Below are 27,571 nucleotides of genomic sequence, written 5' to 3'. Positions count from 1 at the left end.
AAGGCAACTGAGCACAACCGCTATTCATTTATTCATTAATGACTGCAGTGTATCAGCTTTCTGAAGCGAGCTCAATCCTCATAATGTCCCTCTGGACCTTTCCTTTACAGCGCTCGGCCCCATGTTTGTCTCTGTGTTGTTTCGCCTTCATGAATGTCTCATGCTCCGTTTCAATAACTGGTCGTAGACACTGAGTCAGGAGGCTGTAGTGCGCTACCGTGCCATGATTTGGGACGCAGCCCGAGTCTTGTGGTTTCTCCAGCGCTCAGGAGGAACTGTAGAGGAACTGCCTGTCATGACTGTTATGTTAGCTGTGTGTGGGCGTGGCTGTAGTCTTTACCCCATTGGGATTAGTTAGCTGGCTAATCAACCTGCTAACTCATCACACTAATCCCCTGTAGCTGTCTGATAACTAGCTGAGCCCTTTGTATTCTAAGACATGTTTTGTCATCAGGGCTGTGAAATGGAAAAAAGTCAAATCGGAGGAAAAAAATTGCAGGGTGGAAGCTGAGGGTCCGGAGTCCATATGGCTCCAGAAACCAAGTAAATCTTGCATCGAATCAGGATCATTTTATTAATCCCCGGAGGGAAATTCAAATTCACTGCCAAGCTCCTGAATCAAAGAAGTAGTAAACATATCTAAAAATAGAAGATAAACCGAATAAATAAAAATAAAATAAATGTAAATAAGTTCAATAACTGGGCGGCACAGTGGTGTAGTGGTTAGCGCTGTCGCCTCACAGCAAGAAGGTCTGGGTTCGAGCCCCGGGGCCGGCAAGGGCCTTTCTGTGTAGAGTTTGCATGTTCTCCCCGTGTCCGCGTGGGTTTCCTCCGGGTGCTCCGGTTTCCCCCACAGTCCAAAGACATGCAGGTTAGGTTAACTGGTGACTCTAAATTGACCGTAGGTGTGAATGTGAGTGTGAATGGTTGTCTGTGTCTATGTGTCAGCCCTGTGATGACCTGGCGACTTGTCCAGGGTGTACCCCGCCTTTCGCCCGTAGTCAGCTGGGATAGACTCCAGCTTGCCTGCGACCCTGTAGAAGGATAAAGCGGCTAGAGATGATGAGATGAGATGAAGTTCAATAACTTAAGTAAAAGCAAAATGAAGTGATTTTATATCCAATAATTCCTATATCCATTCCTATATACAAATAGAACATCCTTAGCATCTCCTGAAAGAGAAAATTGCTCCCAAAACATGCATATTTTAATACTTATAGCTTTGTTTTTGACATTAAAACTATCCATCAGTATGTTTCATAATATAAAAAAAAATAGAACATGACTTGAAATAATTTTTTCTTACTGTTAACTTAGCCGTTTTTAAATAATATTTAAAAAATGCTGTCTTCGGAAAGTCCTTGGTATCAAGTGGCAGGACCGAGTGCTTAAAGGAACAGTCCACCGTACTTCCATAATGAAATATGTTCTTCTCTGAATTGAGACGAGCTGATCCGTACCTCTCCGAGCTTTGTGCGACCTCCCAGTCAGTCAGACGCGCTGTTACTCCTGTTAGCAATGTAGCTAGGCTCAGCATGGCCAATGGTATTTTTTGGGGCTGTAGTTAGATGCGACCAAACTCTTCCACGTTTTTCCTGTTTACATAGGTTTATATGACCAGTGACATGAAACAAAGTTCAGTTACACAAATTGAAACGTAGCGATTTTCTATGCTATGGAAAGTCCGCACTATAATGACAGGCGTACTAACACCTTCTGCGCGCTTCGGCAGCGCATTGATACCTTCACTCCTGTTTTCCCCCTCTCCCCCCTCTCCCCTGCCCCCCTGACTTCCGTCAATACACAGCCAATGTGACTGGAAACATTAGTGCTGTGGTCAGTAATAGTCAGAGGTTAGTCAAGGGGCAGGGGAGAGAAAAAAAAACAGGAGTGAAGGTATCAATGCGCTGTCGAAGTGCGCAGAAGGTGTTCCTTCCGTCAATACACAGTACACCTGTCGTTATAGTGCGGACTTTCCATAGCATAGAAAATCGCTACGTTTCAATTTGTGCAACTGAACTTTGTTTCATGTCACTGGTCGTATAAACCTATGTAAACAGGAAAAACGTGGAAGAGTTTGGTCGCATCTAACTACAGTCCCAAAAAATACCATTGGCCATGCTGAGCCTAGCTACATTGCTAACAGGAGTGACAGCGCGTCTGACTGACTGGGAGGTCGCACAAAGCTCAGAGAGGTACGGATCAGCTCGTCTCAATTCAGAGAAGAACATATTTCATTATGGAAGTATGGTGGACTGTTCCTTTAACACCCGAGTGCTCGAGATGTCTCACCAGTCATCCGTTGCAACCATCCTGAGCAAAAGGCGGATGAGGTGGTTGGGTCACGTCAGGTGGATGGAGGACTCCCGCATCCCCAAGCAGCTCCTGTTTGGTGCTCTGGCTGGTGGTGTATGACATTGAGGATGTCCCAAGCTCCGTTTCAAGGATGTCTGCAAAGATACCATGAAGAACCTTCAGATAAACCCCGACACTTGGGAGAAAATGGCCACTGATGGAGGGCAGCGATCCACAAGGGAGCCTCGGCATACAAGAGACAGCAGCGCAGTGACCATGAGGCAAAGCGACAGCGCAGAAAAGACAGAGCGTCATCATCCTCCACGCCCGATGGACCGACCTTCCCCTGCCACAAATGCAATCGTCCGTGCCTCTCCAACATCAGCAGAATCAGTCATGAATGTGCTTGTCGTGTATCCGCAAGCAGCTGCTAAGACCGTCTACAAAGACGCAAAGAGCCAAGACTTATAAACCGACACATACATTAATTAACAACAGTTTAGCTACATGAATTAAATGAAGATTGAAAATACTGATAGGCATTTCAAGAACCATAGTAAAACCATTTAGAAAGTTTATAAAATCAAGTAAAAATATTTAGCAAAACGTATCATGCATGATCAACAGACAAATATGAAAACAAGATATAGGTACTTGGTAATCTGTAATTTGACAGCTTTAATTTCACCAGTTCTGCGTGTTTCTTTCCCTGCACATGATCGACCGAGTGTGTTCTTCGTCCCAATCTGTATTTTACATCCTGATGGCATAACGTGCAGGACGCCTTGCCTGGTTCCTTGATCTTTCGGATGTGTCCATAAAGATATTTGTTTCCGACTTTAAATTCCAGCCATCGCCAATTCCACGGATTCTTTGTACTGTTTTCCTTGTCTACTTTTTTCACATTGTCATTATCACCATCCTCCCTCTGTACAATGTCTCTCTGTGACACAGACATACCGAAAAAATCTTTTATCATCACTTAATCGCAAGCTATATTGTCAACACGTGTTTGAAAAGAGTAACCCGAAAATAGTAAGAAAGAAATGGCGCTGTGTCGTAAAACGGTCTACGATGTCGTGTATATATAACTTGTACGATGTCGTAAAATACAGAGACACCTGGCGTTAGATTTTCCCCCATTCCAGTAAACAATGTACTCATCGGCGATTACGGTCCCCAACCATTAGCAGAGTACCCCCACCCCCGACATTTTTTTTGCAGAAATACACGATTTACAAAAATGGTATTTTTGCGATCAAATCCGTGGATTTTTCACAGCCCTGATCATAAGCCTGAGTTTTGTATCACTGTTTATGTAAACATCTGTGGTGCCAACATAAAAATATATATATATATTCAGATTAATCTGAATATATATTTTTATGTTGGCACCAAAGATGTTTACATAAACAATGATACGAAACTCAGGCATATGATCAGTACCAGTAAGGCAACTGGAGTGAGAGTTTGTGTTTTTACTTGACACGAAAATGCCTCTGAAAAAGCAGAACTCAAAGTAAGTCGCCTAATCAGACACTGAGGCAAAAGTCATGACTTAGAGGATTCAGAACCACAAATGCAGCTGGGTCCATCTCAGAAACTGGTCTCTCATTTGGGACATCTCATCTCATTATCTCTAGCCGCTTTATCCTGTTTGACAGGGTCGGGGGCAAGCTGAAGCCTATCCCAGCTGACTACGGGCGAAAGGCGGGGTACACCCTGGACAAGTCGCCAGGTCATCACAGGGCTGACACATAGACACAGACAACCATTCACACTCACATTCACACCTACGGTCAATTTAGAGTCACCAATTAAAGGAACAGTCCACCGTACTTCCATAATGAAATATGCTCTTATCTGAATTGAGACGAGCTGCTCCGTACCTATCCGAGCTTTGCGTGACCTCCCAGTCAGTCAGACGCAGTCAGACGCGCTGTCACTCCTGTTAGCAATGTAGCTAGGCTCAGCATGGCCAATGGTATTTTTTGGGGCTGTAGTTAGATGCGACCAAACTCTTCCGCGTTTTTCCTGTTTACATAGGTTTATATGACCAGTGATATGAATGCGCTGCCAAAGCGCGCAGAAGGTGTTAGTACGCCTGTCATTATAGTGCGGACTTTCCATAGCATAGAAAATCGCTACGTTTCAATTTTTTTAACTGAACTTGTTTCATATCACTGGTCATATAAACCTATGTAAACAGGAAAAACGCGGAAGAGTTTGGTCGCATCTAACTACAGCCCCAAAAAATACCATTGGCCATACTGAGCCTAGCTACATTGCGAACAGGAGTGACAGCGCGTCTGACTGCGTCTGACTGACTGGGAGGTCGCGCAAAGCTCAGACAGGTACGGAGCAGCTCGTCTCAATTCAGATAAGAGCATATTTCATTATGGAAGTACGGTGGACTGTTCCTTTAACCTAACCTGCATGTCTTTGGACTGTGGGGGAAACCGGAGCACCCGGAGGAAACCCACGCGGACACGGGGAGAACATGCAAACTCCGCACAGAAAGGCCCTCGCCAGCCATGGGGCTCGAACCCAGGACCTTCTTGCTGTGAGGCGACAGCGCTAACCACTACACCACCGTGCCGCCCTATTTGGGACATTATGGTGAAAAAATAAATTTTCTAATTTTACTATTTTTTTTGCATTTACCTAACACTCAATGTTTCTTTTGTCACGTTTAATAAGAATAAAGATAGTATCTTGCTTTATCTGGCCTCCACTGTGGAAAATTTTTTTGATTACAATTTAAATGCTTTTGTAAAATTGATTTCCATATAAAATAACTACATCATGAAGAATTAAAGCCCCTCCTTCACAGATGAGTGAAAATATTGAATAAATTTCCTCTTTTTGATTGCTTGGGTTAAAAATGCCAAGTTATGATGACTGACTTGATTATTCACTTAAATATGAATAATATGATACATTTTGGGTATTTGGTATGGCGAAATAGGACACAATGGAAAAATCAAGAACACCCCGGAAAGATGAGAATAACGGCGGTGGTAAAATAACAGCGACTGTACCGGCTGAAGGTCGCGCGGGTCTCTGCTGCGGCGCACGAGCAACAGGGCATCACTACTGCACCGGATGGAGCGCGAGGCGGGGGCAGGGCAAAATGACTGGCCATAGATTCTATCAAAAGTTCGATCTAAATTGACCATGGTTGCAAAATATTGGCCAAAAATACGCAAACACTACGAAATATGAAAGTAAGATGAAAAAGAAACATTCTATTGCCTTATACTGCAAGACTAAAACAAAATAAAACTGTCAAAACTCACCTTTTCAGCGATAACGTCCGAACAGATCACCCGCGTAACAGAGAGACCGCAAATGGAAGCACGATCAACTTCTAACTGTTGGAGTGGAAAATTCCATTCTACACATGCAAATTGTTAATGTGTGTCCTTCCCCGCACACAAATAACACGCTATGGTAAAAAATAGACCACAACTCATTTTATAGCTCAGAAATTCATACAAGACCAGCTACCATCATAACATATTCTGTAAGAAACATATTCTATACCCAACTTTCAGCTTTCTCATCTCATTATCTCTAGCCGCTTTATCCTTCTACAGGGTCGCAGGCAAGCTGGAGCCTATCCCAGCTGACTACGGGCGAAAGGCGGGGTAGGTACACCCTGGACAAGTCACCAGGTCATCACAGGGCTGACACATAGACACAGACAACCATTCACACTCACATTCACACCTACGGTCAATTTAGAGTCACCAGTTAACCTAACCTGCATGTCTTTGGACTGTGGGGGAAACCGGAGCACCCGGAGGAAACCCACGCGGACACGGGGAGAACATGCAAACTCCGCACAGAAAGGCCCTCGCCGGCCCCGGGGCTCGAACCCAGGACCTTCTTGCTGTGAGGCGACAGCGCTAACCACTACACCACCGTGCCGCCCACTTTCAGCTTTCGTTTTAAAAAACAAAATCACAGATTTATAGCTAAAGGTTTATATGGCGTAGTGATTTTAAGTTCCTACTTTTGGTGAGGTAGTGATCTTGACCCTGAGGCTTTCCATTTAGATCAAAACACACGATTATAATGGTTTTGGGTCTGCGGAAAATGGAGTTACAACGGTGATCAAATATTTTGCATGATGTTTTATTACGGTTATGATTATTCTGTGAGTGCACCAATCCTTAGGTGTATAAAGTTACAACTTAAAATACAATTAGTGATAACTGTAGACTTTTCAGTGGACTACAGCCTTTTTAAGGGAATGTGATGTAGTCAACCATTTATCATGTCCCAGATCAAGCCGCCATCTTTCCACAAATTTGCAGAATTTTTGCCAAATTCTGAATAGAGTATTCACATCAAAGATTTAGTTTTATCTGTATTATTTCTTTCATCATTTTATTTAAAATTAAAACCAACATCACCATTCAACACCGTATAGTTTATTGACTGTGAGTATATTTAATGGGGTACCCCCACAGTACCCAGTTTCTGAGACAGACCGAGCTACATTCTCAGTCAGTCAGGAATCTAAATCGAGTTTATTGCCAAGTCCATTCTCACATACAAGGAATTTCAGGTCTCGGCATTAACTTTTTAATCTGCCCATCCAGTCGGACAAGCAGCAAGGTTTTTGTGGTTACTGCCTCACATAGAGGTGCTAGCCACTATGTCATCGTGTTGTAAGAATGAGTGTAACAATAGTGCACTGTGCATACGCATACACGTGTTCCGATTAAAATGGCCGGTGAGTGTATACAATTCGGTTCACCATTCAAAATAAATGGACTAGACTAAAGAAATCGCTTTCAGACATGTTTATGCTTATTACCGAGGGAAAGTGCGTTCCTATTTTAAAATATACTCCAGGTTGTCCCCCTTTCCTTGCCTTCTTCGGCCAGTGGTCCCATGTATGATGGAGATGTGACGCACTTCTGAGTTGTTACAGGAAGTTTTCGAAAAGAGACCATTGAGTTCTAGCGCTGGGCCTTTTCCGGGAAATAAGCGCTTGGGTCATGGTGACAGTGTGTGTATGTCAACCTCAGTTCGGAGGTTTCAGTTTCGAAAACTGTAAGAGGTAAGAGTAGAATAATATAAAGTACAGACACTTAGTATATTTTACTTCTGTGATTTTTAAATTGTTCATTTTTGGATTACGCTTCATTTTTGTGGCTACTGCCTCAAAGAGTAAATATAAATGCTATATTTACTGTATGGACATGGGATCAGAAAATAATTTTATTTATAAGCAGTAGCCACATGTACCCATAGGGGACCTATTTTTTCACTTGTCCTGATCATAACCTTTTTATTATTAGAGCGGCGGCTACAATTATCAACAGTCCATAATTATTGATGCCTTTTCAGATTTACCAATAAAAACCAAATTTACAAAGTTGACTTCCATTCACAACAGTTATTATTGGTTAATTAATCAACCATAAGACCCCCTCGCCCTTTGATCTTGTTGTCTGATGACACAGCCTGTTACCTCACATGGAATTTTTTTTTAGCATGATGCAATTTGAGGAAAATCCGGATGTCATCATTGCAGGTAAGCATGGTGGAAAGATCATGGACATGTTTTTACTGATCAAATTCACTGATATTTCATGATCTCCTTGTCGAAACCTACTTTGTCTCTTACTCTTTCATTTGACAGTCGCCATTTTGTATCTAAACGCACGTTTGAGAAGTCATGTGAGGTGTCGATAATAGTGATCACTTTACCGGTGTCCGCCATTATCGACACCCTGTGGAATTAAGTGACATTTACAACTGTTATGGATCGATCTTTGTGTAACATTGTTGAAGTAGATGAAGTATTAAAAAAAAGGTGTTGTAATTTATAATATTTTCTTGATTCATAACAGAATGGAATGCTTATAGAGCATTTAGAAACCTACTGCAATAAATAGAATTAGACCAGATTTAAATTCCTAGCATATAAAAAAATTACATGCTTGAAATATTCAGATTTTTCTGTTCCAGTCAGAAAATATATTTTTTTGCAGTTTGTTAGAAATATCTACAACATATTACAATATCAGTAGACATTTCATATTTTTAGATGTAAAAATATAAAGCTTTGGTTCAAGGAATGATATGCGACCTTTGACCTGGATTTTCATGTGGTTACAATGTCAATTGCCTGTTGAGATTTATTGGTAAACTACAAAACTAGAAATTAATACAAACAATGAATGATTAACAAACTGTGATGTATGAAAACACTTAAAGTGGAACAAAAAGTTTTTCTGACACAGGTTAAACATTATCAGTTCATTTATTTCCAAACATTAGAATTACGTCCTCATTTACGTAAGCACTGACATTGATATATTTATATAAAAGATATTTTGTACTAAATATAAGTCTATGTAAAAGAAATTTTAATTAAAACCTGTTTTGTTAACTTAATACCACATACAGATTATTTATTTATCTCATCTCATCTCATTATCTGTAGCCGCTTTATCCTGTTCTACAGGGTCGCAGGCAAGCTGGAGCCTATCCCAGCTGACTACGGGCGAAAGGCGGGGTACACCCTGGACAAGTCGCCAGGTCATCACAGGGCTGACACATAGACACAGACAACCATTCACACTCACATTCACACCTACGGTCAATTTAGAGTCACCAGTTAACCTAACCTGCATGTCTTTAGACTGTGGGGGAAACCGGAGCACCCGGAGGAAACCCACGCGGACACGGGGAGAACATGCAAACTCCGCACAGAAAGGCCCTTGCCAACCACGGGGTTCGAACCCAGGACCTTCTTGCTGTGAGGCGACAGCGCTAACCACTACACCACCGTGCCGCCCCATTATTTATTTATTTATTTATTTATTTATTTAAATAATCATCTGGATGTCGATAGCTGTGGACAAAGGTGTCAATACTTGTGGAACAATGTCACATGATCTGATGCACTAAGTAATCGGGAATCAACTCATTTTTTTCCCCAATGGAAGTTTGAGTAATTATTCATGCACAATTTACGTATCAAAAGTCTTTTCTACTTTTGCAATGGCCAAAAGTTTGTTAAGGTATCGATAATTGTAGCCGCTGCTCTATATATTTACTAGTTCAATGAAAGGAAAGTGGTTAACAAAGTTTATTAAAAAGCAGGTATAGTTATGATAATCATTATGTTTTAATGATTTATAATGTTTCAATAAAATTTAAACTTTAACTGTAACAATAAACAAACTATCCAATGCCCCCATTATGGTGCATGTGTAGTTATAACTCATTACCTGGTCTGCTATTACCCTGTTCATATCATAGCTGGTGATTTCAACCAGGCAGACTGTCAGTGCTCCCCAACTTCACACAACACATCAAATTCGCTACCATGGGAGAAAATATGTTAGACAAGGCCTACTCAACATTAAAAACGGTTTTACAGTGGGGCAAAACAGTATTTAGTCAGCCACCAATTGTGCAAGTTCTCCCACTTAAAAAGATGAGAGAGGCCTGTAATTTTCATCATAGGTATACCTCAACTATGAGAGACAGAATGGGGGGAAAGAATCCAGGAAATCACATTGTAGGATTTTTAATGAATTAATTGGTAAATTCCTCGGTAAAATAAGTATTTGGTCACCTACAAACAAGCAAGATTTCTGGCTCTCACAGACCTGTAACAACTTCTTTAAGAGGCTCCTCTGTCCTCCACTCGTTACCTGTATTAATGACACCTGTTTGAACTCGTTATCAGTATAAAAGACACCTGTCCACAACCTCAAACAGTCACACTCCAAACTCCACTATGGCCAAGACCAAAGAGCTGTCAAAGGACACCAGAAACAAAATTGTAGACCTGCACCAGGCTGGGAAGACTGAATCTGCAATAGGTAAGCAGCTTGGTGTGAAGAAATCAACTGTGGGAGCAATTATTAGAAAATGGAAGACATACAAGACCACTGATAATCTCCCTCGATCTGGGGCTCTACGCAAGATCTCACCCTGTGGGGTCAAAATGATCACAAGAACGGTGAGCAAAAATCCCAGAACCACACGGGGGGACCTAGTGAATGGCCTGCAGAGAGCAGGGACCAAAGTAACAAAGGCTACCATCAGTAACATACTATGCCGCCAGGGACTCAAATCCTGCAGTGCCAGACGTGTCCCCCTGCTTTAGCCAGTACATGTCCAGGCCCGTCTGAAGTTTGCTAGAGAGCATTTGGATGATCCAGAAGAGGATTGGGAGAAAGTCTTATGCTCAGATGAAACCAAAATAGAAATTTTTGGTAAAAACTCAACTTGTCATGTTTGGAGGAGAAAGAATGCTGAGTTGCATCCAAAGAACACCATACCTACTGTGAAGCATGGGGGTGGAAACATCATGCTTTGGGGCTGTTTTTCTGCAAAGGGACCAGGACGACTGATCCGTGTAAAGGAAATAATGAATGGGGCCATGTATCGTGAGATTTTGAGTGAAAACCTCCTTCCATCAGCAAGGGCATTGAAGATGAAACGTGGCTGGGTCTTTCAGCATGACAATGATCCCAAACACACCGCCCGGGCAACGAAGGAGTGGCTTCGTAAGAAGCATTTCAAGGTCCTGGAGTGGCCTAGCCAGTCTCCAGATTTCAACCCCATAGAAAATCTTTGGAGGGAGTTGAAAGTCCATGTTGCCCAGCGACAGCCCCAAAACATCACTGCTCTAGAGGAGATCTGCATGGAGGAATGGGCCAAAATACCAGCAACAGTGTGTGAAAACCTTGTGAAGACTTACAGAAAACGTTTGACCTCTGTCATTGCCAAAAAGGGTATATAACAAAGTATTGAGATGAACTTTTGTTATTGACCAAATACTTATTTTCCACCATAATTTGCAAATAAATTCTTTAAAAATCAGACAATGTGATTTTCTGGATTTTTTTTCCTCATTTCGTCTCTCATAGTTGAGGTATACCTATGATGAAAATTACAGGCCTCTCTCATCTTTTTAAGTGGGAGAACTTGCACAATTGGTGACTGACTAAATACTTTTTTGCCCCACTGTAGGTCAACACTGCTACCACACCTAGGCACATTCAGACCATCTCTCTATCTTCCTCACCCCAGCATACACCCCCCTCAGATGAAAAGCTCAATCCACGTTAAAGACTGTTAAGATATGGTCTGAAGGAGATTCCTCACAGCTGCAGGATTGCTTTGAAAGGACAAACTGGGACATTTTTGAGGATGAGGAATTGGAAGTATACACCTCCACTGTACTCTCCAACATTCAAACCTGTGTTGACAACTTCACAGTTAACGAACACATCCGGATGTATCTCAACCAGAAGCCATGGATGATGAGGGAGGTCCAGACTCTCCTCAAGGAGTGCAACACCGCCTTCAGGTCTGGCGACAGAGCGCTATGTAGTGCTGCAAGAGCCAACCTGAAAAGAAGCATAAGGGATGCCAAAGTAGCTCACAAGAGGAAGATTGAGGATCACTTCAACAGCAACCACCCGCAGCAGGTGTGGCAGGGCATCCAACATCACCAGTTACAAAAGCAATAGCACGACTACCGTTGGTGATGACTCACTGGCAGAAAAGCTTAAAGGAGATATGCAGAACCTTTTATTTTTAAATACATTTCTGAGTGGATAGTATCTCCATTCTTGATTCTTGTATGCTGCATAAATGGGAATAAAAAAATATATATTTTTGAGAGTTAAAATCGACGGGAGAGTTGGCATTCGAGCTGCCCCGCTGAGCCAGCCAGCCCTGAGTGCATGACGTCACAGCAGTAACCGGTTTTAAGGCCGAGGCCTTTGACAGCTATAGACCAAAGTCATATAAATAAAAATTTATGGTGAAAGTAAGAAATACCGTTACTGACTTGCTCAACTAAGACTGATTTGACTTCATTGATTGTGGGTTGACTCTCATTAAAACAGGATGGGTGTTATAACTTGTGCAACATACATGTACATGCATGCATTTTCACTGATAAAACGTAAAAGGCTAATTAAATAATCAGATGAACTGAGACAATCACATTCTGAAGCAAATTAAATAATCTTATACCAGTGGGGCGTCGTGGCTCAGGTGGATAAGGCACCGTACCATTGATCTGGGGACCCGGGTTTGATTCCGACCCGAGGTCATTTCTTGATCCCTCCCCGTCTCTCTCCTGCTCATTTCCTGTCTCTACACTGTCCTATCCAATAAAGGTAGAAAAAGACCAAAAAAATCTTTAAAAAAAAAATCTTATAACCGGTAACTCAAACACACAATACATGTATTAATCTAAATGCAGGTAAACAACGAGTGTTGTTGTTTTGTATCCAAATGAGAGTCGCAGCTTACCCATCTGTGTTCTCACTTCTTGAAGGCCGATCTTATGGCCAGTTGTTTTGAAACAGTCTGACTTTCAGTTGTTCGTTCAGTTCTCCGTTCATTTGCTTCTTCCACGTAAGGGCGAGATATTGCTGCTGAGGCAAGCATTATCCAGCGGAGAAATCAGACGGCTGGTCCGCTCATTCTCCATTTTCTCCATACTGAGTACTTTGCCATTACTTCTCGGCTCAGGCAATTAATAAAACCCAGGATGGGACAGGACGTCACTGGTTTTAGCAACAATCGCGGGGAGGTCACTGCCCGAGCGATAATATGTCACATCCTGGGTTTTACCAACAACCCTCGGCTCATGCTCCGGGAGAACTGGTGCAATTTAACTTACTTTCCTTTTATTATAGTTTTATTTTCCTTTAATTGTTGGTACTGCACCCTATTTCAACACAGGCTTATAACCAATGCTCCTCAACAGATCAGAGGTCTCGTACGAGTCTTCAGTAAAATGTGCAGAGCAGAGGAGAGACCACTTCGTAGGTGCCCAATGTGCCCGTGAACTCGCAAAACGCGTCCAAATCTTTGCAGTTTGAACATTCTTGGGCCATGAATGCAACGTAAATCCACCTTCTGTCGTGTTGCTGCACCTGCCAGCAACTCATCTACGTGGCATAGCAATAAATTAGCTCAAAATGGAGGATCGGAGTTGCAGTCAGCTCTGTGTTTTAGTATAGTGGAAATGACGATGAGACCGATAGACTTCCTGCTGTGACGTCACGGACGTCAAGGTCATTCACTCAGACCACTACCTATATGAATCACTTTAATCGTAAAAATTACTCTATTAGATTTATTGTTAACGTTTAACACTATTCCTATGCCATTCTTGAGGTCTCAAGGCATTTATAAATAAAAAGTGAGGCCATGGTTCTGCGTATATGCTTTAACTGTTTGTTTGCTTGCTTTGAAGTGAATACTGCTGAGGCAACCATCACACCCCTATCAGCCTACAATAGCAGCCACACCCTCACTGTGCAAGAACATGAGGTGAGGGAGGCATGTACTCAGAACAGTGAACCCAAGGAAAGCTGCAGGTCTGGATGGTGTGACAGAAAAGGTTCTGAAAGACTGTGCAGACCAGCTTTCGGAGTACTGCCCAAAAATCTTCAACATGTCCCTGTCCTCCATGCCTAAAGTCTGCTACAATAATCCCCCTGCCAAAAAAGCAGTCATCAGCGGCCTCAATGATTTACCATCCAGTTATACTCACTCTGGTCATCACAAAGTGCTTTGAGAGGCTGGTCCAGCAGCACATTAAAGCCAGCCTCCCACCCACCTTGGATCCACACCCATTTGCCTCCAGAGCAAATGGGTCCACAGAAGATGTCATTGCCACAGCTCTTCACAATGCAGTGTCCCACCTTGAACACCAGGGTTGCTAAGTGAGGATGCTTTTCATGGACTATAGTTCTGCATTCAACACAATCACCCTGAGCAGACTGGTCACCAAACTCACTGACTTGGGACTCTATCAACCCATCTGTCATTGGATCACGGACTTCCTGACTAACCGCTCCCAGTCTGGTAGAATAGGCCCACACCTCTCCCCCACTCTCACGCTCAGCACTGGAGTGGCACAGGGTTGTGTGCCGAGTCCCCTCCTCTATATCCTCTATTCATATGACAGTACTCATCCACTCCACCAACACCATTATTAAGTTTGTGGATGACACCACCATGGTTGTTCTCCTCTCCGGAGGAGACAAGAGAGCCTACAGGGAAGAAGTCCAAAGACCAGTGGTGTGGTGTTCAGACAATAACCTCATCCTGAATGTGTCAAAAACAAAGGAACTCATTGACTTTGGGGGAAAAACAAGGCAGATCCAGAACCACACTTAATCAATGAAGAAAGGGTAAATGATTTCAAGTTCCTGAACACACATCACCGAGGATCTCTCCTGGTCCACCAACACCACCGCAGTGGTCAAGATTGGTCACCCATCTGTACCATAGCCACTCCTACCTACAGTAATAGCTCGATTCTGTAATTTGTAATTAGCTCACCTCTCCACTTTCTACATGCTGTCCCTGCTCCTCTGCCAGTTAGAATAGTCAGTATTTAATTTCTTACTAGTGCAAATAATGTGGAAAAACATATGTAGAAATGATAAAACAATGACTGGGCCCTTTTTGTGTAGAGTTTGTATTTTCTCCCTGTGGCTGCATGGGGTTTGTCTGGGGGCTCTGGTTTCCTCCCACAGTCTGAAGACATGGATTAGGTTAACTGGCTACTCTAAATTACCCACAGGTCTGAATGTGAGTGAGAATGGCTGTTTGTATCTGTGTTAATCCTGAGATAGATTGGTGACCTGTCCTGGGTGAACCCTGCCTCTTGCCCAAAGTCAGCTGGGATTGGCTTCAGCTTCCCTGATGGATAAGCGGTATAGATAATGGATAGATAAAAAAAAAGTGGTTTAAATCATGGATTCACCACAAACATTATGTTGCTGAAAATCAATCTTGTTTGTAAACTCATCTTGAGGTTCAGAGTGTATCTGTGTATGTTTTGGATGGGCCTCTCGTCAGTCATTTCATAGACATGCCACAATGCTCCTTCACTTCGCCCACATCTCCGTCTCAAATCAGCAAATTTGCCCAGTGCAGGCAGGTATCTCTCCTGTGAGCGCAAAAAAAAAAAACCCAAAACCCCTCAGTAAAACCAGAAAAAACATCAAGCAATTTGTTACGAGTTAAGGGGATGAAGCTGGACACAGAATTAGTACACATGAAAGTAAGGTTTAAGGGGTGGAGATTTGCGTGCATGGTTAGAACAGGGGCAGACTAAAGTGGTTAAAAAAAAGCATTCAAATCTTTGTCAACTCCACATGTTTTAACATATTTAACGAGACCTAATTTTCACAAATGATACCTAATGCACCTTTGATGTGAAATAAAATCCATCAATATATTTTAGATTTATCTAACATTAGACAAGTATGTATTTAACATCAGTTAACTATATTTATTAGGAATGTTGTTGAACAATTTCATCTGAAAATGGTCAAAATATTTGTTTTTGAATGAAGGAGACAAAGGTTTGCCTTAAAAAAATGTCCTCATTATTGTACATTACTGTAGAATTACTTGAAAATCCAGTACCAGCTGAGTTTTGGTGATTGCGGCTCCTGGCAGAGTATCCTAACTGCACAGCGGGTAATATTATTACACCCTCCCATTCTCTCCTTAAACCTGAAATGATGGAAATCCTCATTTTCCTGTTTTTTTTTTGGCTGTTGTTTCTGGATGACTAAATTGTTTATTGCAGTTTTGTAAAAGTGAATTATTTCCTTGAAGACAACACAGAAAGGACAAGAAAGGTAGTGAGTCAGTGTTTTAGTTGTTTTGTCTAATCCACAAGCCAGTCATATTACAACCCCGATTCCAAAAAAGTTGGGACAAAGTACAAATTGTACATAAAAACGGAATGCAATGATGTGGAAGTTTCAAAATTCCATATTTTATTCAGAATAGAACATAGATGACATATCAAATGTTTAAACTGAGAAAATGTATCATTTAAAGAGAAAAATTAGGTGATTTTAAATTTCATGACAACACCACATCTCAAAAAAGTTGGGACAAGGCCATGTTTACCACTGTGAGACATCCCCTTTTCTCTTTACAACAGTCTGTAAACGTCTGGGGACTGAGGAGACAAGTTGCTCAAGTTTAGGGATAGGAATGTTAACCCATTCTTGTCTAATGTAGGATTCTAGTTGCTCAACTGTCTTAGGTCTTTTTTGTCGTATCTTCCGTTTTATGATGCGCCAAATGTTTTCTATGGGTGAAAGATCTGGACTGCAGGCTGGCCAGTTCAGTACCCGGACCCTTCTTCTACGCAGCCATGATGCTGTAATTGATGCAGTATGTGGTTTGGCATTGTCATGCTGGAAAATGCAAGGTCTTCCCTGAAAGAGACGTCGTCTGGATGGGAGCATATGTTGCTCTAGAACCTGGATATACCTTTCAGCATTGATGGTGTCTTTCCAGATGTGTAATCTGCCAATGCCACACGCACTAATGCAACCCCATACCATCAGAGATGCAGGCTTCTGAACTGAGCGCTGATAACAACTTGGGTCGTCCTTCTCCTCTTTAGTCTGAATGACACGGCGTCCCTGATTTCCATAAAGAACTTTTAAATTTTGATTTGTCTGACCACAGAACAGTTTTCCACTTTGCCACAATCCATTTTAAATGAGCCTTGGCCCAGAGAAGACATCTGCGCTTCTGGATCATGTTTAGATACGGCTTCTTCTTTGAACTATAGAGTTTTAGCTGGCAACGGCGGATGGCATGGTGAATTGTGTTCACAGATAATGTTCTCTGGAAATATTCCTGAACCCATTTTGTGATTTCCAATACAGAAGCATGCCTGTATGTGATGCAGTGCCGTCTAAGGGCCCGAAGATCACGGGCACCCAGTATGGTTTTCCGGCCTTGACCCTTACGCACAGAGATTCTTCCAGATTCTCTGAATCTTTTGATGATATTATGCACTGTAGATGATGATATGTTCAAACTCTTTGCAATTTTACACTGTCAAACTCCTTTCTGATATTGCTCCACTATTTGTCGGTGCAGAATTAGGGGGATTGGTGATCCTCTTCCCATCTTTACTTCTGAGAGCCGCTGCCACTCCAAGATGCTCTTTTTATACCCAGTCATGTTAATGACCTATTGCCAATTGACCTAATGAGTTGCAGTTTGGTCCTCCAGCTGTTCCTTTTTTGTACCTTTAACTTTTCCAGCCTCTTATTGCCCCTGTCCCAACTTTTTTGAGATGTGTTGCTGTCATGAAATTTCAAATGAGCCAATATTTGGCATGAAATTTCAAAATGTCTCACTTTCGACATTTGATATGTTGTCTATGTTCTACTGTGAATACAATATCAGTTTTTGAGATTTGTAAATTATTGCATTCTGTTTTTATTTACAATTTGTACTTTGTCCCAACTTTTTTGGAATCGGGGTTGTAGATACACTATATGAGCAAAAGTGGGGTGGTACGGTGGTGTAGTGATTAGCACTGTTGCCTCACAGCAAAAAGGTTCTGGGTTCGAGCTCAGTGGCTGATGGGGGTCTTTTTGCGTGCATGTTCTTCCCGTGTCTGCGTGGGTTTCCTCCAGGTGCTCTGGTTTCCCCCATAGTCCAAAGACATGCAGGTTAGATTAATTGATGGCTCTAAATTGACCATAGATGTGAATGTGAGTGTGAATAGTTGTGTGTCTCTATGTGTCAGCCCTGCGATGACCTGGTGACTTGTCCAGGGTGTACCCCGCCTCTCGCCCATAGTCAGCTGGGATAGACTCCAGCTTGCCTTTGACCCTGTACAGGATAAGCGGCTACAGATAATGGATGGATATATGAGCAAAAGTATGTGGAAACATGACCATCACAGACACATGTGGTTCTTCTCCAAACGGTTGCCACAAAGTTGGAAGAATATCTTTATGCTGTAGATTTCCCTTCACTAGAACTAAGAGGCCCAAACATGTTCCAGCATCACAGTGTACCCAGACATAAAGCGAGCTCCATGAAAATATGGTGTGTTAAGGTTGGAGTAGAAGAATTTGAGTGCCCTGATGGAGCCCTGATTGAACTCAACCCCACTGAACACTTTTGGGATGAACTGGAACACTGACTGCACCCCAGACCTCCTCACACAACATCAGTGTCTGATCTCACTAAAGCTGTTGTAGCTGAATGATCACAGATTCCCACAGCCATAATACAAAATCTAGTGGAATGCTTTCCCAGAAGAGTGGAGCTTATTATAACAGTAAAGGGGGAATACACCTGGAACGGGATGTTCAACAAATACATATGGGTGTGATGCTCAGGTGTCATAAACAAGTGCAAATCATGTGTGCTACTGAGCAACATCAGACTGAATGGATGTAAAATCCTGGACAGCATGTTTTCTGTGCTGAATAGTTGGGGTGAAGAAAGGAAGGAAAAAGATGACTAAGTGGTACAAGTTTGGGGGGGAAAGGAAGGAAGCAGGAAGGAAAAACATGACCAACTGGTAAAAGATTGGTTTGGAGGGGAAAGGATGTAAGTAAGGCATGAAAGGAAGGAAATGGACAACCAACAAAGAATGACAATCGTTTGATATGACTAATTTCACAGAAAAACTAACAATAATATAGATAGTCTAGTTCCGGTCTCTGTCATACATCTGATTTCACCTCCAAAAGAAGCTAAATTACCCTGTTCCATATCAAAACACGAATTCAGTAAGCCAAATCAACAGATTTTTAAAGTGAAAAATTGACACACATGCATTTATGTAGCATGTGGTTTATTAGCAATATTATTCCACCTATCTGAGAGACAGAAAACAGGCTCACAACTGGTCTCTCTGTTATTTCTGATGAGCGGTTATATTGATTTCCATCTAAGTATTGTGTATTGAAACCAATGAAGGACATATCAAGGCTTTAATCCAAAAATGATGTCCAGGTCTAAACCTAAACTATTACTGCTGATGCATTAATCAGTTTCTCTCGTAGAACCTTTATGCCATTTATCATAGGCAGAACAACCATAGCTTCTGGAAACATTCAAACGATTCACTACAAAACAGTGCTGTGAGCTAAACAATGTTCTAAATGCAAATGTATTAATTCAGCCACTAAACTCACAAACCTGGCAGGATCATTTAACATCACCAATTGCTCCTCACATATCGCTGCAGGAGTTTCTTGTGGTATCTCATGCAGTTTGCCGAATTATTTAATTACCATTTTGTGCAGATCAAGGTGCAAACCCAAATCAGAAAAAGTTAGGATGGTATGTTGAAACTGAGATTAAAACTGAAAACAATGATCTGTAAATAATCTCATCCCTGTATTGCACTCCAAAAGAAAGCACATTATTTGATGTTTTACCTCGTGATTTTTTTCCCCCCCAAAAATACACACATTTCAATTCTGAGTCTTGCAAAACACTTGAAAAACACTTGAAACAGTAAAGCATTTACCACTTTATAATGTTCCCATTCCTTCTCACAACACTTAAAAGATGTTTAGGGACTGAAGACACCAAGTGATGAAGCGTTTCAGGTGTTATTTTGTCCCATTCTTCCTGCAAACAGGTCTTACGGTGTGCAACAGTACGGGGTCGTCACTGTCAGATTTTTCATCTCAAAATTCTCCACACATTCTCTATTGGGGACAGAGGGGACAGGCACCCTCTTCTTCCATAGCCATGCCTTTGTAACATGTGCAGAATGTGGTTTTGCATTGTCTGGTTGAAATCTCCCTGGAAAAGATGTCTTGAAGGCAGCGCATGTTGCTCCAAAATCTCAGTGTACTTTTCTGCATTAATGCTCCATTACAGAAGAGTAAGTTACCTTTGCCAAGGGCATTGGCACAACCCCATACCGTGACACACCCTGGCTTTTGGAGTTGTTGCTGGTAACAGTCTGGATGGTCCTTTTTGCCTTTGGTCCGGAGCACATGGCGTCCATTTCTTCCAAAAAACAACCTGGAATACTGATTTGTGTGACCACAATTAACATAACTGGACACAGTTAACATAAGGTTTCTTTTTAGCACAGTAAAGTTTTAACTGGCATTTGTGGATGTAACTCTGTATTGTAGCTTGACAAAGGTTTTCCAAAGTGCTCCCAAGCCCATGTGGTTCTATCAGCTATAGATGAATGATGGTTCTTGATGCAGTGCCGTCTGAGGGATCAGAGATCACATGTGTTCAGCTTAGACTTGAGCCCTTGCCTTTTACCCACAGAAATTCCTCCAGATTCCTTGAATCTTTTAATGATATTATGCACCATAGAGGGTGAAATAACCAAATCCCTTCCTATCTTTCTTTGAGGAACGTTGTTTTTAAACATTACAATAATTTTCTCACGCATTTGTTGACAAACTGGAGATCCTCGGCCCATTTTTGCTCCTCAAAAACTAGGCCTTTCCTGGACGCTGATTTTGTCCCAAATCATGATTACAGTCGCCTGTTTACATCACCTGTTTCAAATAACATCATTATTTCATTGTTTTACCTCATCACCCGACATTGCCCCATCCCAACTTTTTTTTGGAATGTGTTGCAGGCCTAAAACACCAGAATGGATGTATATTAACAAATGAAATGAAGTTGACCAACAAAACATGAAATATTTTGAGTTTATACTGTCTGCAATGAAATACAAGTCAAAGTAAACTTAGAAATCACTGCTTTCTTTTTTTATTTGCATTTTCCATACCATTCTAACTTTTTTTTCCTGATTTGGGGTTGTCCAGTCTTAGTCAGAAAGAGCCAGTGTGGGTGCAGGTTTTCATTCCAGTCAAGCAAAACCACACCAGAGAGTCGTAGACACACTGTTTTTATATAAATTCTTTAATGGCTGTTTGGGATTTTACCTGCAGGTTTTCCAAGAAGCCTGGATCAACCTCCCATGAGTCTCCTTAGAAAGGAGTGTACTGAAGAGAATGTGTTCACTTTTAATCATGAAGGCAAATTTAAGATACTGATTTAATTTTTACATTGGTTATTTTATCATTCACTGCTCATTATAGTAATTATTTTTATACATAATTTCTTCAGGTGTGCCTAAAACTTTTATACAGTTCTGGAGCTATGAAATAGTGCAATAATTAGAGGATTTTTTTCTAGTATATTGATCAGAACATTGCTAGCATACTGACCTCATTTTCCAGCTAATCTTTGTTTCTCTAACTGGTCTGGTCCAGACCAGAGTACATCACACTTTACGACTGAACATGTTTTTCAGTAAAACGTCCCTTTACCAGTTTTGCAGAGAGAAGACAACACATGGGTGGCTTTTCTCACAGTTCAACAAGCTCGTATGGGTGTGATGGTCAGGGGTACACATGCTTTTTACCATATAGTGCAGGGGCTTCAAAGTTTGGGAGAATAGCAGGGTATAAATAATTTACAGCAGGGTGCAAAATAGTAAAATGTCTGCCAGCGGCAGACATAATGCACGCAAAGCGTGCAGGGATATATATATATATAGATAGATAGATAGATAGATAGATAGATAGAGATATGCAAGTACGAATTTTTCATGGGGTGGGATGGTTTGGAACAGGCCATCTAAAATTGGGATAACATTTACCTGGGACGGGTATTTGAGACGGGTCGTCTAGCTTAAGCTTGATTAGCGTTGTTACGCACGCCAGTGTTTCCCACAGAAATTTTGGAGACTATGGGGGAGGCGCGGGGGTTGTTTAAAATAGAGTGATATGTTAAATATTAAGTTATTACTGAAAAACTATTGATTAAAAAAACAGACACTGAGAAATGGTCCTATAAACAACTTTACCAATATAAAAGATTACCAGGACTACAAAAATGCAGAAAAATAGGCTTTACTTATCCAAATGCACCTGTTGGTTCAAAAGTTAAAGTGCAGAGAACCTCACAGCACAACATGAAGTTACCTTAAAATATAATATAAATGCCTCAGCTTTCATGTAAGAAAAAAAACTATTAATACTAGTACTGTGTGCAGGCAGTCTCTCCTGAAGACTAAATTAAACAATAATTATAAACTAATAAAATAAATGGCTCAGGCTTCATAGAAGAAAAAAACAATTTGAACAGAATCTCACAGTATGATGCTGAAATTGCCTAAACAATGGAAAATAAAATACCATTTTGGCAAAAACGTTGGCATCCATTAATTTCTTGTATTAAGTAAAAAAATATGTTGCCAGATACTACTGACGTTTTACAGCCCAAAATATGTTCAAAACCCGCCAAAATGCACTTAAAACCGCCCAAATTGGGCTGGAAAACGCGCAATCTGGCAACACAGGCGGCAGTAATGGCTGCACTCGTGTCGAGGATGTAAACACAGTTGACGTGGCAACGGACATACATGACATAGTGGATGTAATTTACGTTCACAACTTTTTTTGCTGTCAGAAATATTTAATATTAAATTTTGTGACTCGACTGACAATAGCCGGCGGCATAACAAGCCATAGCCGGCGATTTGCCGCCGGTGACCGGCTACTTTTGAGACCACTGATAGTGTAACTTCTCTTTCCTCTTTTTTTAACTTCTGAGTTTTCTGTAAACCATCCTGTTGTATTTGGCAGAAATTATAACCAAATATTTGAGTGATGGAGTTTATTGTGGTGTGGTTCTCCTGAACTGGAATTGGATACGGTTTGGACAGGTACATGTAATAGAATTGATGTACATCTGACATCCATTTCCGTGTTTTGGATCTGGGTGCAGTTATTGCTGCACAAGGGGGTCACACCAGATACTGAAAGCATTTTCCTCAATAAATAAATGACCAAGTATAATATTTTTTGTCTCATTTGTTTAACTGGGTTCTCTTTATCTACTTTTAGGACTTGTGTGAAAATCTGATGATGTTTTAGGTCATATTTATGCAGAAATATAGAAAATTCTAAAGGGTTCACAAACTTTTTCAAGCACCACTGTAACTATAGACCACATAATCAGAATTGTAGATTATGATTTTTAAATCAATTTCACAACATTTAGAAAGTGTGTGTGTGTGTGTGTGTGTGTGTGTGTGTGTGTGTGTGTGTGTGTGTGTGTGTGATTTTGAATGGAATTTTATACAATTTCATGTTTCACTTGTGTGCATGAGGAAAATTATGGATTAAAAAAACAGCAGGATGGAGTTTTTTTATATATATATATATATATATATATATATATATATATATATATATATATATATATATATATTACTATGCATGAATTGGCCATGTTGTGGAGTTGGTGTGGATTTAAACACAGGTTAAAATGGAAGTGTATGTGTTCTGTGAGCTGAAACATAACTTCAGAGGTGCTTTCATTCATGTGGATTGTTGATGAGTCATTGGTCACATCAAGCAGTTAACTGGATTTAACCTTTTACCTGGTTTAACACAAGGTTGGAGCTTTAGCTTGAGTAGAATGTGCTGTTTGTTATTCCACAGTGTACACAGGTGAACTGCGTTCGCTTCTGAGTCTGGCCCCTGAAAATCAGCATGTCCAGCGACCCCCCTCCACCCTATCCAGGGGCCCCAAGCGCCCCTCCTATAGAGGAAAAGAATGGACAGCCTCCAGTTTCTGGTATAGCTCTTAATCTTTTCTTCTTGGTATATACAGTGAATGCTTTGGAATTACCTGCATTTACAGTATGTATAAAGTTATCTTAAAATCTTCATTCAAGTTACAATAATGAACAAACACAATCTGTTTTAACTAATAACACACAATCAGTTATAATCTTTAATGGCTGTGTTCAATAAACATTCACAGCGCTGGTGGGAAAAGTAAGTGAACCTCTGATGTAATAACTGGTCAAACCTCCCTTGGCAGCAATAACCTCAAACAAGCGCTTCCTGAAGCAGTCGATCAGACCTGCACAACGTTCATGAGGAATTTTGGACCATTCTTCCTTAAAGAACTGCTTCAGCTCTGACAGATTCTAAGGATGTCTGGTGTGAGTGATTCTCTAATAGGTTTATTTCAGAGTTCTGACTGGATCACTCCAAAAGATGGATTTTCCTTTTTTTTAAAGCCGTTTTGTCGTAGATTTACTTCAGTGTTTAAGGTCATGGTCCTTCTGCATCACCCAGCTTCTACTGACTTAAGCCACCGTGATGTTATCCTGTAGGATACCTTGATAAACTTGGGAATGAATTTCCTCCTCAGCGATGGCAAGCTGTTCAGGCCCTGAGGTAGCAAAGCAGCCCCAAATCATGATGCTCCCTCCACCAGACATCACTGTAGGGATGATGTACACCATACTGTGTGTTCCTCCTGAGTAAATCAACTTTTCCTTTCATCAGTCCACAAAACATTTTCTTAGTAGTGTTGTGGAGTGTCAAGGTGCATGGCAGTGTCTTTTTGGAGAGCAGGGGCTTCCTTAGACACGCTGCCTGTTCAGTGTTCTACTCATGAACACAGATGTGAGCCAGTTCCAGTGAGTCCTTCAAGTCTTTAGCTGTTACTCGAGAGTTCTTCTTTACCTCATTGAGGATTCTGTGTTGATCTTTTGGAGTAATCTTGGCTAGACATCCACTTCTAGAGAGATTAGCCACAGTACTAAATCGTCTCATTTATATTCATTAACTGTGGACTGGTGAATGTCTAAACACCTTTTGAGATTACTTTGTAACCCTTTCCAGCTTTGTGCAAATCAGCAACTCTTGATTTTGGGTCTTCTGAAATCTTTTTTTGTTGTTGTTGTTTTCATGGTTCACATCAGATGCTTCTTATGAATAAACTCAAAATGTTTGAGTGTCAAAGTATCTCTGACTCATATCTCCAAACTCATTTCACTGATTGGACTCCAGCTTTGCTAACTCCTGACTAATTAGGTTTTGTGGAACTCATTAGCCTAGGGGTTCACATACTTTTTCCCCACATGCACTTTGAATGTTTGAATGATGTACAGGAACAAAGCAATAATTTGTGTGTTATTAGTTAACCAATAGTGTTCGTTATTGTAACTCGGATGAAGATCAGACCATATATTAAGATTACCTGCATTTATGTATAAATTAATTTCATATTAATTTACTTTTCTTGCCACTGTGCATTATAATCCATCCCTAAACATATTTGTGAACTTGATGGGAGTTTAATTACTTTGGAATTTTTATTTGCAATACAAATATGCTAATAAGAGACACACAATTAGAGTTGGCAAAAACTGAGAGAAAAGCGAAGCATGTAGACCAGGAGTGAAGCCCAGCTTCTTAATGACTGTTGTCCTGATTACTGAACACCAGAACCAAAATGTACAGTAGAATATTTTGTGTTATTTTCCTGCTCATTAAGATCTCAAATTCAAAGATACAGTGCCTTGCAAAAGTATTCGTCCCCCTTGGTGTTTGTCCTGTTTTGTCGCATTACAAGCTGGAATTAAAATGGATTTTTGGAGGGTTAGCACAATTTGATTTACACAACATGCCTACCACTGTAAAGGTGCAAATTGTTTTTTTTTTTTTATTGTGACACAAACAATAATTAAGATGAAAAAAACCCAGAAATCTGGAGTGTGCATAAGTATTCACCCCCTTTTGTATGAAACCCCTAAATAAGAGCTGGTCTGACCAATTCTCTTCATAAGTCACATAATTAGTTGATTAAGGTCCACCTGTATGCAATCAAAGTGCCACATGATCTGTCACATGATGTCTGTATAAATCAACCTGTTCTGGAAGGACCCTGACTCTGCAACACTACTAAGCAAGCAACATGAAAACCAAGGAGTACTCCAAACAGGTCAGAGACAAAGTTGTGAAGTATGGATCAGGGTTGAGTTCTAAAAAATATCCCAAAATTTTAATATCCTAGGGCGCACCATTAAATTCATTATAGCAAAATGCAAAGAACATGGCACCACTACAAACCTGACAAGAGAAGGCTGCCCGCCAAAACTCACATACCAGGCAAGGAGGGCATTAATCAGAGATGCAACAAAGACACCAAAGATAACACTGAAGGAGCTGCAAAGATCCACAGCGGATATGGGAGTATCTGTCCATAGGACCACTTTAAGCTGTACACTCCACAGAGTGGGACTTTATGGAAGAGTGGCCAGAAAAAAAGCCATTGCTTCAGAAAACACATTTGGAGTTTGCCCAACAGCATGTGGCAGACTTCCCAAACACATGGAAGAGCATTCTCTGGTCAAATGAGACAAAAATTGATCTTTTTGGCCATCATGGGAAATGCCATGTGTGGCACAAATCCAACACCCTGAGAACACCATCCCTACAATGAAGCATGGTGGTGGCAGCATCATGCTGTGGGGATGTTTTTCATCTGCAGGGACAGGAAAGCTGGTCAGCACTGAAGGAAAGATGGATGGCACTAAATACAGGGCAATTCTGGAGGAAAACTGGTCAAAAACTGGCTTTTGGGACATGGAATGTCACCTCTCTGGTGGGAAAGGAGCCTGAGCTTGTGCGTGAGGTTGAGCGGTATTGACTAGATATAGTTGGACTCACCTCAGTGCATAGCTTAGGATCTGGAACCAATTTCCTGGAGAGGGGTTGGACTCTCTTCTATGCTGGAGTTGCCAAGGGTGAGCAGTGCCGGGCAGGGGTGGGGCTATTGGTAGCCCCCCAGTTCAGTGTGCTAACATCGGAGTTCTCCCCAGTGAATGAGAGGGTCGTTTCCCTGCGCCTTCAGGTCGGGGAACAGTCTCTGACTGACTGTCATTTGCGCTTATGCTCCAAATGGTAGTTCAGAGTACCCAGCCTTCTTGGAGTCTTTGAGTGGGGTGCTAGACAGTGCACCATGAGGGGACTCCATTGTTTTACTGGGGGACTTCAATGCTCATGTGGGCAATGACGGTGAGACCTGGAGGGGTGTGATTGGGAGAAACGGCCTGCCCAATCTAAACCCAAGTGGTGTTCAGTTGTTGGACTTCTATGCCATGGACGGTTTGGCCATAACAAACACCATGTTTGAGCATAAGGATGTCCATAAGTGCACATGGCACGAGGACACCCTAGGTTGTAGATCGATGATTGACTTTGTAGTTGTTTCATCTGATCTACAACCGTATGTCTTGGACACTTGGGTGAAGAGAGGAGCAGAGCTGTCAACTGATCACTGCCTGGTGGCGAGCTGGATCAGATGGCGGGGGAGGAGGCCGGACAGACCTGGCAGGCCCAAACGAGTAGTGAGGGTATGCTGGGAACATCTGGCGGAGGCTCCCATCCATCGGATCTTCAACTGCCACCTCCGGGAGAGCTTCAACTGCATACCAGGGAAGGGTGGGGACATTGAGTCCGAGTGGACCATGTTTTGCACCTCCATTACTGAGGCAGCCATGCAGAGCTGCGGCTGCAAGGTTGTTGGTACCTGTCGTAGCAGTAATCCCCGAACACCTGCGGTGAGGGGGAGCCATCAAGCTGAAAGAGTCCTATTGGGTTTGGTTAGCCTGTGG

General features: G+C 41.5%; 1 protein-coding gene across 1 annotated transcript in view; it reads left to right on the top strand.

The window, feature by feature from the left end:
• cdip1 (cell death-inducing p53 target 1) overlaps positions 1-27,571 on the top strand; it is a 44,549-nt gene that overhangs the window by 300 nt on the left and 16,678 nt on the right. The window contains exon 2 of the mRNA XM_060943138.1: positions 23,598-23,733. Within this exon, the coding sequence (XP_060799121.1) occupies positions 23,649-23,733 (85 nt within the window). The 5' untranslated portion in view covers positions 23,598-23,648. The remainder of the gene's footprint in view (positions 1-23,597; positions 23,734-27,571) is intronic.

This window comes from Neoarius graeffei, chromosome 16, assembly GCF_027579695.1.
Source record: "Neoarius graeffei isolate fNeoGra1 chromosome 16, fNeoGra1.pri, whole genome shotgun sequence".
In the NCBI taxonomy this organism is placed as follows: Eukaryota; Metazoa; Chordata; class Actinopteri; order Siluriformes; family Ariidae; genus Neoarius; species Neoarius graeffei.
The sequence above is the reverse complement of the archived record's forward strand: the minus strand, read 5'-3'. Positions and strand labels throughout refer to the sequence as shown.